The following is a 15940-nucleotide window of genomic DNA, read 5'->3' as shown; positions in this document are numbered from 1 at the left end:
ATAAATACTTTCAAATGTTGGATTATGTTATCAATTCGTCTGTATATTTTTTAATGTTTGTTATTCGATATCTCCGTCATTCCTGAACCAATTTTGAAATTTGGATGATTCTGAAGTACTTACAGATGAGAATGATTATCAGAACGGAACTCTAACCAGGGGCGGCTCACTCTTCATCAGCAGTTCCACTGCACCAAATGTCACTGTTCTGGACGTAAGTGCATGCTGTTCTTATAAAAATACCAAAGTCACTATAAGTGTGCCGTTCAGATTTGAGGAGTTCCGTTCTGACCATCATCAGCAGTTCCACTGCACCACATGTCACTGTTCTGGACGTAAGTGCATGCTGTTGTTATAAAAATACCAAAGTCACTATAAGTATGCCGTTCAGATTTGAGGAGTTCCATTCTGACCATCATCAGGAGTTCCACTGCACCAAATGTCACTGTTCCGTACGTAAATGCATGCTGTTCCTTTAAAAACACAAAAATCACCATATGTATGCCTTTCAGATTTGAGGAGTTCCCTCGTTTTCTCCAGGATCCCATCATCAGAACTGGGTTCTGAGAAAAATGGGACCAATCTGTATGCATATACATTCAAACAAAAAAAAAATTTCAAAATCGGTCCAGTAACGACGGGGATATCGAGGAACAAACATAAAAAAAAAACAAACAGACGAATTGAGAACCCCTTCCCTTGAGATTTGGAAGGCGGTTAAAAAGTAAGTGTTGCTGTAATAAAATATTAAAAAAATTCCTTTCCTACACATTTTTGCCAAGCTGTATTTGGTCAATTGTATTTATGTCGTAAGGACCTTATGTGTTTGTGGACTATATAGCGGCGAGACAGTCATGTGCTAGCCCTGCAGAACGCATGTTTTTCACGCCGTGTACTGCTGCGAACAACGTGCATTCGCTTCCGATAAGGGTTTATGCGTCGTTGGACTAAAAGTAAATATGGCGATGTATAAAAATGTCTGCATATAAAATAAAAATTGGTCCGAGTATTAGAAAGCCAATACTTCAAAATGTTTAAGTCTTATCAAGTCGGAATATAAAAATGACTACTTTCAAAGTATACAAATGTCTAAGTCTTATCAAGTCGGAATATAAAAATGACTACTTTCTTTACATAGGTCCAGGCCCCTATTTCACCAAGTTGACAGGTTCTACAAACTATCTAATCTTGGCTCACTGCCTGCGGACGACCTTCTTGATAAAGCGATTATTGTTATAATTTTAGCCATTTATTCCTTAATAAATTTTACATGCATACATTTTCGTTTCTCATAATAAATATAACAAAAAGTAATTTTATAATTTTTAAGAAAAAAAAAACCGTCGCCTTTCGGGTTCTGGTGAAAGCTACTTGCGAATGTTGGATTATGTAGAAATGTGTAAGTATTTTTTAAAACTGCTTTTAATGCTTTAATTATTAGATGGAAACACAAATGAATATACGTATAACGTTAAGGTTTGAGGAGTTTCCTCAATTCCTCATGAATCCGATTATATTATAAGAAATCGAAGCTTGACAAACTTTGACTTCAAAACATATGCTTAACAAACATAACTAAATAAATGTCACTGTTCTGAACTTAAATGCATGCTTTTCTTACAAAAATACCAAAGTCACTATGAGTGTGCCGTTCAGGTTTGAGGAGTTTGGTTCTGGCCATCATCAGCAGTTCCACTGCACCAAATGTCACTGTTCTGGACGAAAGTGCATGCTGTTCTTATAAAAATACCAAAGTCACTATAAGTATGCCGTTCAGATTTGAGGAGTTCGGTTCTGACCATCATCAGAAATTCCACTGCACCAAATGTCACTGTTCTGGATGAAAGTGCATGCTGTTCTTATAAAAATGGCAAAGTCACTATAAGCGTGCCGTTCAGATTTGAGGAGTTTGGTTCTGGCCATCATCAGCAGTTCCACTGCACCAAATGTCACTGTTCTGAACGAAAGTGCATGATGTTCTTATAAAAATACCAAAGTCACTATAAGCGTGCCGTTCAGATTTGAGGAGTTCGGTTCTGACCATCATCAGAAATTCCACTGCACCAAATGTCACTGTTCTGGACGAAAGTGCATGCTGTTCTTATAAAAATGGCAAAGTCACTATAAGCGTGCCGTTCAGATTTGAGGAGTTTGGTTCTGGCCATCATCAGCAGTTCCACTGCACCAAATGTCACTGTTCTGGACGAAAGTGCATGCTGTTCTTATAAAAATACCAAAGTCACTATAAGCGTGCCGTTCAGATTTGAGGAGTTCGGTTCTGACCATCATCAGAAATTCCACTGCACCAAATGTCACTGTTCTGTACGAAAGTGCATGCTGTTCGTATAAAAATACCCAAGTCACTATAAGCGTGCCGTTCAGATTTGAAGAGTTCCGTTCTGGCCATCATCAGCAGTTCCACTGCACCAAATGTCACTGTTCCGTACCTAAATGCATGCTGTTCCTTTATTAACACAAAAATCACCATATGTATGCCTTTCAGATTTGAGGAGTTCCCTCGATTTCTCCAGGATCCCATCATCAGAACTGGGTTCTGAGAAAAATGGGACCAATCTGTATGTATATACATTCAATAAAAAAAAAATTTCAAAATCTGTCCAGGAACGACGGAGATATCGAGGAACAAACATAAAAATCCTTCTTGAGATATGAGGCGACGGTTAAAAATACATCGCCATATTTACTTTTAGTGTCGCAACATATTTATATTTGGTCTAATATACAGATGCACATTTTTATACTTCGTCAAAATTATATACGCCCGAACTTATGTAAGTGGACATTTTTATACATCGTCATATTTACTTTTAGTCTAGTGCCGCAACATATTTATATTTGGTCTAATATACTGGTGGACATTTTTATACTTCGTCGAAATTATATACGCACGAACTTATGCAAGTAGACATTTTTATACATCGCCATATTTACTTTTAGTCCAACGACGCATAAACCCCGATAAGATGTGAAAATAAACATGTAGAGCAAGTCGAGTTTAATGTCTGGAATCCAACCTGGAATCTCTCTCGCTCTAACGGTTGTGACAATCGTAGCATAGAATATTTAGACTAAATTAGTAGGTAATGGGGTAGTATTTTTTTGGGTGCGTCATTTTATATTTAACTAGCTTTCGCCCGCGACTTCGCTCGCGTTAGAAAGAGATAAAAAGTAGCATGTGTCACTCTCCATCCCTTAAACTATCTCCTCTTAAAAAATCACAACAATTCATCGCTCCGTTTTGCCGTGAAAGGCGGACAAACAGACACACACACTTTCCCATTTCTAATATTAGTATGGATGTATGGTTGTGTGTCGACTCTAATCTAGTTCTCCCTCAACTGATTAAAGGTTAACTGGAAGAGCTACTTTAAAGGGATATGTTCATCATTGTACTATTGATATAAACGTTTTTAATATTACGTTTTAATAATAAACGTTTTTATTTTTACATGAGTTACGAGTATTAAAACAATTCGCAAGCCAGTTTTGATCTCGTCTAATTCTGTGCCGACGACTGGAAAATGGGAGTCTCATTTCATATGAGTTATGTACCTATACCGACTATAGAATGTTGGACCAAACTAACTATGCACTGCATGGTGGGGTATAGAAGACCATGGGAGGTAAACTGAAGGATTAATGATAATTGATTATTGAGGAGGATTATCTCGTTTGTAGTTATCAAACGTTCCATTACGTTATTCCTTCGAAAAATAGCATTATCAAGCTTCAGTACCAGTTGTGTTTTTCCGCAAGTTGAAAAACAGATGAAGGGGGACAAAAATAGATTGCTATCACAGGTTTTCAGATTAGGAATAACAATGACATTGGTACACAGATAATATAATCTTATTGGACGGATATGTTTGCCATTATCCGGACAATTGCAGATATCACATGGTTGATAAAATTACAGACTGACCGACGGCTGGCTGATAATTTATTTCTTAAATTGTTTATTTTTACCATCATTTAGCTTCGTTGCTTAGGAAACAGGATATTCGCAAAGACCATATTCTCCGTATAGGTATTATAGATTTAACCGCTGCTTGAGTTCAATTTTAGCAGCATCGAAAGTGTTAATCCACTCAAGTCAATCAACGCTATGAATTTTGTAAAATTTCGAAAACGGATATTTGGGATATTTATTTTCGACGCAGTGCAAAATGCATCTTGATTCATCAATTTCATCATGATCAATTTTATTGATCACGCATCATTCAAAACTGTTACTGATAGTTTGTACTATTACTTGCTCTCTCCTAAAACATGCCAAATAAAATAAAGTATAGATGCATATTTGGAGGCTAGCAGTAGGTACTTGGCTTTAAAAATTAATTTATTAAGACTTAACATTTTTATTCGTCAAATTTTTTTTAATTCAACAAGTGTTGTCTGTGTGTGGTTTTTCAATGAAATAACCACAAAATTAAAATTTTGGAAAAACCCCCGACTGCGACATAGTAGACCGATTTTCATGAAACATGGCTAAGAACACTCCCGACTAACTCAGCTTTCAGACAAAAAAAAACTAAATCTAAATCGGTTCATCCGTTCGGGAGCAACGATGCCATAGACAGACAGACACACACACAGACAGACAGACAGACAGACACGTCAAACTTATAACACCACTTCGTTTTTGCGTCGGGGGTTAAAAAAGAAATAGTTACATTTTGCAAAGCCTTAAATGTATTAAAATTGAGTATAATCGAATTTTTAGCTGCTCAATTATACTTTCAGCTTTTACGTCCCGAGTTCGTCATTACTGAGTCGCTGTTGTTTTGACAACTGAAAGGTGTCAGGGTCAATCGGTCAATAAAGTTTATCTTTTGGTAGCAGGAATGGAATAAACATTGCGTTGCTGTTATTTTTAACCGACTTCAAAAAAGGAGGAGGTTCTCAATTCGACTGAATGTTTTTTTTTTTTTTTATTTTTTTTGTATGTATGTTACTCGATATCTCCGAGAATCGTGGACCGATTTTCAAAATTTTTTTTTTATCGAACCGGTATAACCCCGAGATGGTCCCATTGGCACCAAGTCAGGGTCTGATGATGGGATCCTGGAGAAATCGAGGGAACTCTTCAAATGTTATAAGCACATGTAATGTTTTTAGTCTATTTTTCAAAGGTACACCAGTATTTACGTCTGATGGTAATAATTTTATGTGGCTGAGCTGATGATGGAAGGTCAACTCCTCAATGGTTAGGAGTTAAAGGATAATTCTTTCACTACTGTACATGTATTCGGACTGATACATATAATATCACTAGGAACCACTAAAAATCAACAAATAAATAAACTTTTTAACAAAAAATAAAACCGCCTTCAAAAATAAGCGCGTTACAAAACACGGAGAAACTAAAAAGCCAAAAATAATAAACCTTTCAATTCAGATTTCTTATCGTATTGCAATAAGCTAAACATCCAAATTATAAACAAATCAATTATTTTTGAAGTCGGTACCAGCCTGTGTATGGTTGGGTGGGGCAAACAGGCAATAGCAAGGCGACGAACAGGTCTGGTACCGACTACAAAAATAATTGATTTGTTTATAATTTGGATGTTTAGCTTATTGCAATACGATAAGAAATCTGAATTGAAAGGTTTATTATTTTTGGCTTTTTAGTTTCTCCGTGTTTTGTAACGCGCTTATTTTTGAAGGCGGTTTTATTTTTTGTTATCTCAATACAAATACTGAGCCAAATAATATGTTGTATTTTATGCATTCGGATATTTTATCTTTATTGCAAATATGGTTTTACCACTTTCATTTTTCTTTGCTTTGGCTGCAGCGTTTTAACATTTTGTACTGTTCATATTAACACAATATTAAACAATACAAAAAGCACATCGCAAGAAATACATTATTCAATAAGGAAATCCTATGGTAGAGCCTCGATAAAATAGTATTATTATTACATTCAAATTCTCATTATTTCAAGTTCATTTACTAGGATTTTGTATATAAGTGTTTTGCCGCGTTAAAATCCAGAAAAGCGAAGCGGCTCAGTTTCCAGAATCCATCAAACCCGAATAATACTGAAGTGATATTGATATCTCCGTATTTGCACCTACACCGGCGTTTAATTAAATGTCTCGAACAAAATCCCTTTTAAAATAACATATCTTGATAAATGTTGCCTCATATCAGCACCGGCAAGTCTTGCCAGGGTCGAAATTGATAATGTCTCGTTATCTATTAAGTTTTATATCGACTTTTCGCTACCATGATAGTTAAGTTTAAGATAAGCGCATCTGCCACTATCAGTAGCTCGCGGATTACGTCCGTAGATGGACTTCTTGATGGTTTCCTGACATTTTGTTTCAAAATGGTGATAAACGGTTACGGGAACAACGTCCCCGTCCAGTGTCCAGTCGTGGGCCGAATGGAGGACGTTGCTTGGAATCTGCAGTGTCCGATGACAGGCCAGTGGTCTAGACAGCCAGTGAACAATGTGGCTATCAGTGCACCGAGTGTTTACCGTGAAATTCCTCCAGTGGAGTGTTATCCTGGGGACTACTACGCCCCCAAACCGCAGTATTTTCCTCCCCAAATGGTGTACCCTCGTCCGGTTCCTCAATTCCAGACGCCTATTATGCCTAACTTGCCGTGTAATCAAACGCAAGAGTGGGATTATGGGAGCATGTGCTATAACGTCAATGGTCAGCCTTGTCAGTACACCAACGTTGTCGATCTGGAAGATTTTATGTGAGTCTTTTTGTTTGCATTACATTATCTTTGATAGTGTATTCTCGCTGGCTTTCAGCGATTTCATGAGTTTCATGACCACTATTGTTACATTTAAGATGCGATTTATTGTTATTATCTTGATCATACTACTGATATTTTTATTTATTCGCCATGTTCAAAATATAGTTTATTTTGAATAATGCACCACGCGTCTTCGACGTGTTATTCAATGTTATGATAACGCCGATATGTTAATTTCGATAACATTAAATTTGATGTACTTCGTACTTTCATTTTGCCCTTCATATGAAATTACCATATGAAGGGCAAAATGAAAGTACATCTGACGACCGGTCTGGCTCAGTCGGTACTGACCCTGCCTGCTAAGCCGCGGTCCTGGCTCCTGGGTTCGAATCCCGGTAAGGGCATTTATTTGTGTGATGAGCACAGAAATTTGTTCCTGAGTCATGGATGTTTTCTATGTATATAAGTATGTATTTATCTATTTAAGTATGTATATCGTCGCTTAGCACCCATAGTACAAGCGTTGCTTAGTTTGGGGATAAGTTGATCTGTGTAAGGTGTCCCCAATATTTATTTATTTATTATATCCCAGATTTGCATTTAATCAGTATTAACAAGGACATTGCCCTTACAAAGTTTCGTTAGATTGTAGGTGTTCAGAAAGTATATAGGCTTTGCCTAGCTTACCTACTTCTAATAAGCATACTTACCTGTTCGATGTTCTAGTTCTTGTATTCCAAATTCCAATATAACTACATATATCAATGAAAATGTGTCTGGTTTCATCTGCTTTCACGCTCTGAATATCTAAAGAAAGATTTTGTTATGTTCTGTTATTATTTGTGTAGTTTGTATCTATGTCATCAGTGGTATGTTGTTCATTTTTAACAAGTTTAATCAGATCCCCGAGTTCCGTAACATTACTACCCTAATGAGATAACATTTAAACTGGTTTATTTGAAAATCGCTTCAATGGCGAATGATGGCAACATCTGCTTTCCCAACCAAGCGTTAAGTAGTCATGAAAATGGTTTCATTTTCATCGTGTTTATGCGATTACAAATAGGCCGGATGATTGCCAGCATTGCCAGCGTGTCTCGTGTTTTTGTCAGCTGACCAAAACCACGCGCAGAATCATGTATAAGCCTGGCTTTTATTTCTTGATATGCTTGTAATTGTAACCAAGTATTCTCACTCCTTTTTCAAAAGCATTTTTGTGTATAACTTCGTCCTTGGTTGAGATAAGTTCAGGAGAGTTCATTCCTCTTGGGACAATCTGAGAATTTGCGATATTTGGAACGTATCCAAATTCTATTTAAAGTGATCCATTAAAGATCCTTGTACTACACTATCAAAGGGACATTTTTGAAACAATATAATAGTCAATTGTTTCAGCATAAATAGTGGCTTAGCACCCTTTATATTATTGGCCTAAGTTTGTGTTCCAAGTTTTGTTTACCGTCTGTTAAGTATCAGTCCTATTTAACTCACACGCGCTATAACTTATCCTCTCTTGACCCTCCTTTATCTATCATTTGTATTTTCTTATTTGGATCAATTATCATTTAATTTTACCGGCAATTATTATGCTTAATTTTCTTTGGTCGCTTCAAATACACCATGTCATTCGTTATAAGAAATCTATAGTTGTCCATACAATATTAATAAGGTAACAAGGGTCACAATAACAACAATCAAAAAAGTTTTACCTAATCGACTGCTTAAGACTATGAGCTTTAGTCAAACATTATCTTCTGCCATTAAACCTGTATTTTTAACCGACTTCAAAAAAGGAGGAGGTTCTCAATTCGACTGAATGTTTTTTTTTTTTTTTTTTTTTTTGTATGTATGTTCCTCGATATCTCCGAGAATTGTGGACCGATTTTCAAAATTTTTTTTTTGATCGAACGGGTATAACCCCGAGATGGTCCCATTGGCACCAAGTCAGGGTCTGATGATGGGATCCTGGAGAAATCGAGGGAACTCTTCAAATGTTATAGGCACATGTAATGTTTTCAGTGTATTTTTCAAAGGTAAACCAGTATTTACGCCTGATGGTAATAATTTTATGTGGCTGAGCTGATGATGGAAGGTCAACTCCTCAATGGTTAGGAGTTAAAGGATAATTCTTTCACTAGTGTACATGTATTCGGACTGATACATATAATATCAATAGGAACCACTAAAAATCAACAAATAAATAAACTTTTTTAACAAAAAATAAAACCGCCTTCAAAAATAAGCGCGTTACAAAACACGGAGAAACTAAAAAGCAAAAAATAATAAACCTTTGAATTCAGATTTCTTATCGTATTGCAATAATCTAAACATCCAAATTATAAATAAATCAATTATTTTTGGAGTCGGTGCCAGCCTGCGTATGGTTGGGTGGGGCAAACAGGCAATAGCAAGGCGACGAACAGGTCTGGTACCGACTGCAAAAATAATTGATTTGTTTATAATTTGGATGTTTAGATTATTGCAATACGATAAGAAATCTGAATTCAAAGGTTTATTATTTTTTGCTTTTTAGTTTCTCCGTGTTTTGTAACGCGCTTATTTTTGAAGGCGGTTTTACCTCGATGTAAGTAAGAGCTTATCATCTTGAAAATATTGGGACCTCAATAAAAAACAAAAAGGCTTCGATAGTAGGCTAGAGAAACTCAACCAAACTATTCTAAACTCTTTCTTCGGCCTTAGAAACATTCCACAAAATATTTACCCAATTGTATCGCTCGTAACATGTCAACGTACCTAGTACCGGTTTCTCTACCATACCTTAAGTCCGAATACAAAGTTCGACTTGTATTATGTACACACGATATCCGGCGATAACCTTAATTCTAAAATGACCCGCTCATTAACGACAACATACGTGCGCGATATGCTATCAAGTGTATCCGATATGTTTGGAACTTGGGGTATTTATTAAAAAAACTCATTTTTTTAAAGTGCAAGTCCATATCAAGTATTGAATTGCCTATTTTATTATCTTTTTTTTTCTATTAATCTTTTGACCCGGATTTTTCACCATCACATCCTACACAATGTTATCTTATTTCATTAGCACTTAGTCGAATTGGACGTCTTGTATGCCCGAATGTACTTCCACACAGAATGTATAGATTTTTGTCAATCTCTTAACGCTGATTCGCATTCCAACAGCAAAAGTTTGGTGTTTCTCACATATGGATGAAATACTTTGATTTGTTGTGGTACCCTTCGGTCTAAGCCTTAACGCTACTCTAATTGTATTTTTATAAGATTATAACTTCCGCGCAGTTAGGACCTTGACCAGTTTTTTATTTTACCACAATAACATAAACCTGACCATTATGTATTATTCAATCTTTGATTCAGCTTGAATTTGTTGCCTCTCTACAGCTTGAATGTACGGTCAACCAACTTGAATGACATGCCACTCTAGAACCCTGTCTTAATGACACCGTGCATTATTGGCCATAGAAGTCACTTTTGACGTTGACTGTGAAAAGGTTGTACAATGGCCTAGGATTCAAATTGGTTGACTGTACAAGAGAGATAACGAAGTCATAATTTTTGCGCAGAAGGATCTGTGATGGATATCTCTTGGGTAAGATGATCTGATTGGTTATCTTCATAATTATAACTCCTCCAAAGTATAGGCGTCTGTCGGGACACTGCATTTAGCTTATAGCTCTCTCAAGTTAGACAAGACTTAGTACTTACTTATTATATTGCTGATTGCTGTGCTCGTTCATTCTGTCAGTCATAATATCATAATATTTTATTTGTAAAACCAATTTACACGTCAATAATACATAATTAGTAATTAACTACAATACAATATAAATGTATGATAATTAGAAGTTACAAATTTATTTTCACGCTGGACGTATCATGCCTTATATTTATTTTTATTTATTTTTTTTATTTATTTTTTTTCGGAACACCAACAGCTATAAATAACATTATGCTAATTTAAATAACGAACCCTGCTATGCTATGAATTCATTATAGCTATAAAATGACTGCTGGATAAGCCACTGCTTTAGGCGGAATTTAAAGCTGCTCAAGCTTGGAGCATCAATAACGTTTTTTGGAAACTTATTGTAGACGGTGGGACCCATGACATGAGTGAGTTTAGATGACTTGGTCAACTTCCGGCTTACACCCATAATCTTATCAGCGTTTCGCGTTCCGTAAGAGTTTAACATTCCGAATATTTTAAATGACGCCAGATTAGCTCTCATGTATATAGCCAGTATAGCCACGTGCAGGATGACTTTTTTTTTATATAAAAAGCGGTTTCGCGTGGGTATCGTGGGGCACCCGAGCAATTATCCTCACTGCGCGCTTTTGGAGGCGGAACGCCCGCTCCCAGTCCGCACAGCGACCCCAGAGCTCGGCCCCATACTGAAGCAGTGAGTGTACGGAGGCGAAGTAGCAGGTGCGCGTTGCCTCTGCAGACACCGTCTTCGCAACCCGTCCCAGTGCAAAGCACGCGCTCCCCAATTTGCCACACAGCTTATCCACGTGTTGATTCCAAGCCAGGCATGTGTCGATCTCGAACCCTAGAAAGTTTGTACTAGTGGCCTGTTCAAGTACTTCATTACCTACCCTACCCTAGCCCGTTCACATCAAACCACTCAGCCAGCTGTGCAGTTGCTAGGTTCAGTTTGTGCTCGATGCTTTCGACTGTCGGTGCTGTGACAATTGCGGCGACGTCGTCAGTATACATCAGCACCTCGGCCGTGTCTATGGACTCAGGCAGATCATTCAAGAGGAGAGAAAACAGCAAGTTGGAGACCGACGAGCCCTGCGCTACGCCCATCGAAGCTCCAAGAGGGTCCGACTTCACTCTGCCTCCATCACCTACGACTATCTGACTTCTATCGCGCAGCATACTGTCGAACAGTGATAGAGGCGCGCCAGTTATCCCATAATAGCGCAACTTCTCGGTAATCACGTCACTGAGCTACTTCTCATTATGAAAAACGAGCTATGAACCCAGACACTTTATTCTGATGTTAACTCCGTATGATCCACCTGCGGTAGATAGCACACTAGAGTGATAAACCTTATCGCGTCGGTGCCTCCCTATCGCACTTACAAATAGTGCGAAAAGGACGGCCTGACGTGATAGGCTTTATTACCTAATTTTTTGTATTTTTAATTGTATATCCTGAAACAAGTAAACCTAAATAACTTAAAGAACATTAAGTATCACGCAGTCAAGCCAAGCATCACGTACCGCTGGAGAAGAATGCGTCCTATTTATCATAATGAGATATTAATTGAGACGCTAACGCGTTGTTAATATCCGTTACGCCAGTTTAGCTACTGTCTTTATCTGTGTGTTCTAAATGCGGCCATTTTGACAATTTGTAACGTTTTCAAGTAAAAAGTAAAACATTGTCACTAAACTTATATTAATAGCCAACATGGTGTCCCACTACTGGGCAAAGGCCGCCCCCATGGATCTCCATCCGTCACGGTCTTGAGCAATATCCGGCCAAACGCTAAGATATGCGTCTACGTCATCCCGCCATCGCCGCCTGGGTCTGCCAGATCCTCGCCCGTCTTGCGGCACCCAGACCGTGGCAATTTTTGCCCACCTCTGTGGGTGCATGCGACAGACATGGCCGGCCTAGTCCCATTTCAGCTTGACTAAACTTAAGGACGTAATTTACTCGTATCGTTATTATACAAATAACTTGTTAGGGCATGCTTATGCTAAAACGCCAAAGCTGTAGAACAACACATTTTTAGCTTCGGGTAGTCGACGAGTCAAACACTTTGAACTTTGACTCGTACTGGCATATTGGAGCGAGCGAGATGTGTAAAGAGAAACTTGTTACGCAGAAGTTAGGAGTCGTCATAATGATAATTAGCAATTTAGCATTGTAAAAAAAGAAGTAGGTACAAGAGGTCATAGTGCAATAAATACAACTTAGTAAGATGTACGTGATTAAAATATTGTTGTTATCCCGTCTACAGTCACTAGACGAAAGTTGAAAAGTAATAATCTCTAAGGTTAGCTTTATTTGCTAACAAATTGACATAATATTTTAAATAATCAAATATTAGGTACTCAATACTGCTAGCTGATACCTAAATTTTGTCATAGGAAAGGTAATGTTAAATTGTTGTATTGGAAAATTGTATATTTAGGTAGGTATTCTTATGCAAGTTGACCATTCTTTGACTTCTTATGAAATGTGTGAAAAGGAGGTGATAATATTGATAATTAAACACCATCACCACCGAATACAGATTTCTTGAGAATGGCCTGAATTGGCTAAAATTGGAGAACATGTTCAAAGGAAAATTTTCATCAACGTCATCACCATCTGCATCATTCAGCCCTTTCGCCCACTGCTGAGCATAGGCCTCTCTTTTAGTACGCTACTTGTCCCGGCCCTGAGCTAGTCATAAAGTTGTGACCCGCAATTTTCCGAAACATTTTAGCGATGCGGTAATCTACGTCAACACACTAATATTAGCTTATGAGATGGCAAAAGAAGACAGAGACCAATTTTATTGCACTGCTTCTTAGAAGTTACTGCTTAAAAAGAAGGGTGCACGTGCACGAGTGGGCGCTTTAAATGAGTGATTTTGTAACACAATATAACTACAATAAGTCAGCCTAGCATATGTGTCGTTGAACGTGTAAGATTTATCTGTCGCATGTAATGGCAGTTGATGTTAACACGAGCTACGTTTACTACAACGTAGTCACGTTTTTGATTGGAGTATTAATTGGTCATATTGATGGACAAGGAAAATCTTAGATGTTTTACTTACTGAATTATTTTCAACTTAAAGGTGTGATTATGTTGGCAACTTAAAGGTGTGATTTGAGACAAGCAAGAGTATTTTGCCAGTGGTCGAAGAAGTATGTTATTGCGTTGTAGATCTCATAATTATAAGTTTGAGGTTTAATATTTTGCGCATAGCAAACGACACATTTAGGAATAATTAAAAACGGCATGATATTCAAGATCTTCAGGCTGTGAAGGACAGTCTGCAATTGCTCTAGATTTTCTACAAAAAATGTCATAAGACATGCAACGACCTAAGTAAACAAGGTAACTCAAGGCAATGAAATAGGTCAAATAGGCTCCTGTATTCATTATGTAAGTATGTATATGTTTGTCTAGAAGACGGTGTTTTGTGTGACACTGACAGCCAGTATTGTGCTTGCAAGTGCAACGAAGTTGATTACTTATATTATCTATTATGTCTGTGTTTATGTAAATAAATTATCTTATCTTGCCAGCCACCGGCCATGCAGCCAGATAATACATTTGGATATTGTATTTATGACGTTCGTTTGATTCATTCTTGAATTTCTCGATTTCTTGTTGATATGATATGTTTTTATTACATTGGGTATAGTCTCTGTCAGTCTCTGTGTTGTATCTCCATTTTCCTTAGCGATGTCTTTATTACATCGTCCTGCGTTCATTCTTATACTGCTTTACCGAATTGTAATGTATCTTCAGAGGTCAACAATCATTTAAGCGACGTTTTGTCAATTTCGTGACTTTTAAATATTCAATGGAGAACCTCGATTCACGTCACAGAAAATTGACGAACGATTTTGTTCTCATCGATGCTTCAGTTTTTGTATTCTCATTGCTTATTCATTCTAAATCTCACATGTACCAGTGTAACTTAGCCCAACAGATCAAGAGCCTATATTTAATCAAATACCGCTTTTATAGCCCAAGAAGTTGGCAGTTAAAAATGGTTTCTCTCAGGCTTCCTCTTATATACTCATCTCTCACGGGACAACACCATGTTGCCACTTTTTCATTTCTAAAAATTCTTGTCTGACTTTATACTGGTTTCCTTGAGCGATTATCTTCATACATAAGTGAGGGAAATAACACCCCAGACGAACGGAACATATAAATTTGCCGACGTCACGTGATCTCAATTGGCTCGGATGCCGGGGCACGCTATTATTTTTGCAATCATCGCCAATTGCTTGCCACTTACACGCTACGGGTAGTTGCTGGTTTGATAGCAAAATGACGCTGTTATTATTCCGACATTGGCCTAATATCCAGTGTTTTGTTTATCCTTAAACTCTGAAATGTGACAATGTGAGTATGTGAGCTGACCTTTACCTCAAATTTTATATCCGCCCGAGAAATCAGTCTTATTAGTCAAATCTTAAATCTCTCGAGCTCATTGGTTGTTCTTAACAGGGACCCATACCGGATTTTCAGGGAAACCAGATTACATTAGATACTGAAATACTTTTTAGCAGTTTGCATCACACAAGTTCTGCGCGCATAATTTTTCTTTCTACCGCTCCTCCAGAGCTTCCGTATAAAATGCAAAATATTCAAATAATGGGCATTTTCAGAATTTGGGTCCCCAATTAACAAAAGTCGTTAGCAAAAATTAACTCGCTCTCAGTTTTGTGACGGCAGTTAAGCATAAAATCTGCCTAAAAAGTTACTTTTTTTAGATTCTGAATGTAGATTATCGCTTAAAGTTGATGTAATTAACACAAGAACAATATTTTTATTGAAATTTCATGCTTAAATATCGTCACAAAACTGACAGCGAGTTAATTTTTGTTAACGACTTTCGCTAATTGGGGTCCAAATTCTGAAAATTCCCTAATAACAAGCCAAGCCAGCGATTCGTACAAACAGCTAAAAATAGTCTTCATTTTTTAATTTGTATTTTTTTTTCAAGTTTATATGCCCAAGAATTGAGTGAGACCTATACCATAAAGAACGATAATGCAATTGATTAGAAGTAGGTATCAGAACTTGATGACCGTGACTGGCCATGACACGCTGATGAAGGAAACATACATAAATGGGAAATAAATTGCTGATGCTACTTTTTGTATAATATATATGTGTCTCCTTTTATGCCTAATACCTACGGATAGGTAGCCGATGCAGATGCTGATTATATCTATGTAGGTACTAAATAGTAAATATGTTTATTAGTATAATCTCCTCCGATTTCGTAACAATTTATTTATCAATACAAAACTATTTATTGTTAGATTACAGGAATATTAAGTAAGGTGAACACTAGAAATTAATAAATATCTACTATATACCCTCAGAAAGCTAAATTGTTACAATCACATTGCATTTAGTATCATTGAATCTAATAAAATAAATCAAACCCTTTTAATAGGAATAGTGTACTTATTCAGTAAGTGGTTTTGACGACTGAACGT

General features: G+C 37.1%; 1 protein-coding gene across 1 annotated transcript in view; it reads left to right on the top strand.

Moving 5' to 3' along the window:
* Nucleotides 1–6318: 6318 nt before the first annotated feature.
* LOC125232825 (hypoxia-inducible factor 1-alpha-like) overlaps nucleotides 6319–15940 on the top strand; it is a 135753-nt gene continuing 126131 nt past the window's right edge. Inside the window, 1 exon segment of the mRNA XM_048138616.1 lies at nucleotides 6319–6735. Coding sequence (XP_047994573.1) covers nucleotides 6356–6735 — 380 coding nt within the window. The 5' untranslated portion in view covers nucleotides 6319–6355.

This window comes from Leguminivora glycinivorella, chromosome 13, assembly GCF_023078275.1.
Source record: "Leguminivora glycinivorella isolate SPB_JAAS2020 chromosome 13, LegGlyc_1.1, whole genome shotgun sequence".
NCBI classification, from domain to species: Eukaryota; Metazoa; Arthropoda; class Insecta; order Lepidoptera; family Tortricidae; genus Leguminivora; species Leguminivora glycinivorella.
Note: the sequence above shows the minus strand (reverse complement) of the source record. Positions and strands in the feature narration are given on the sequence as shown.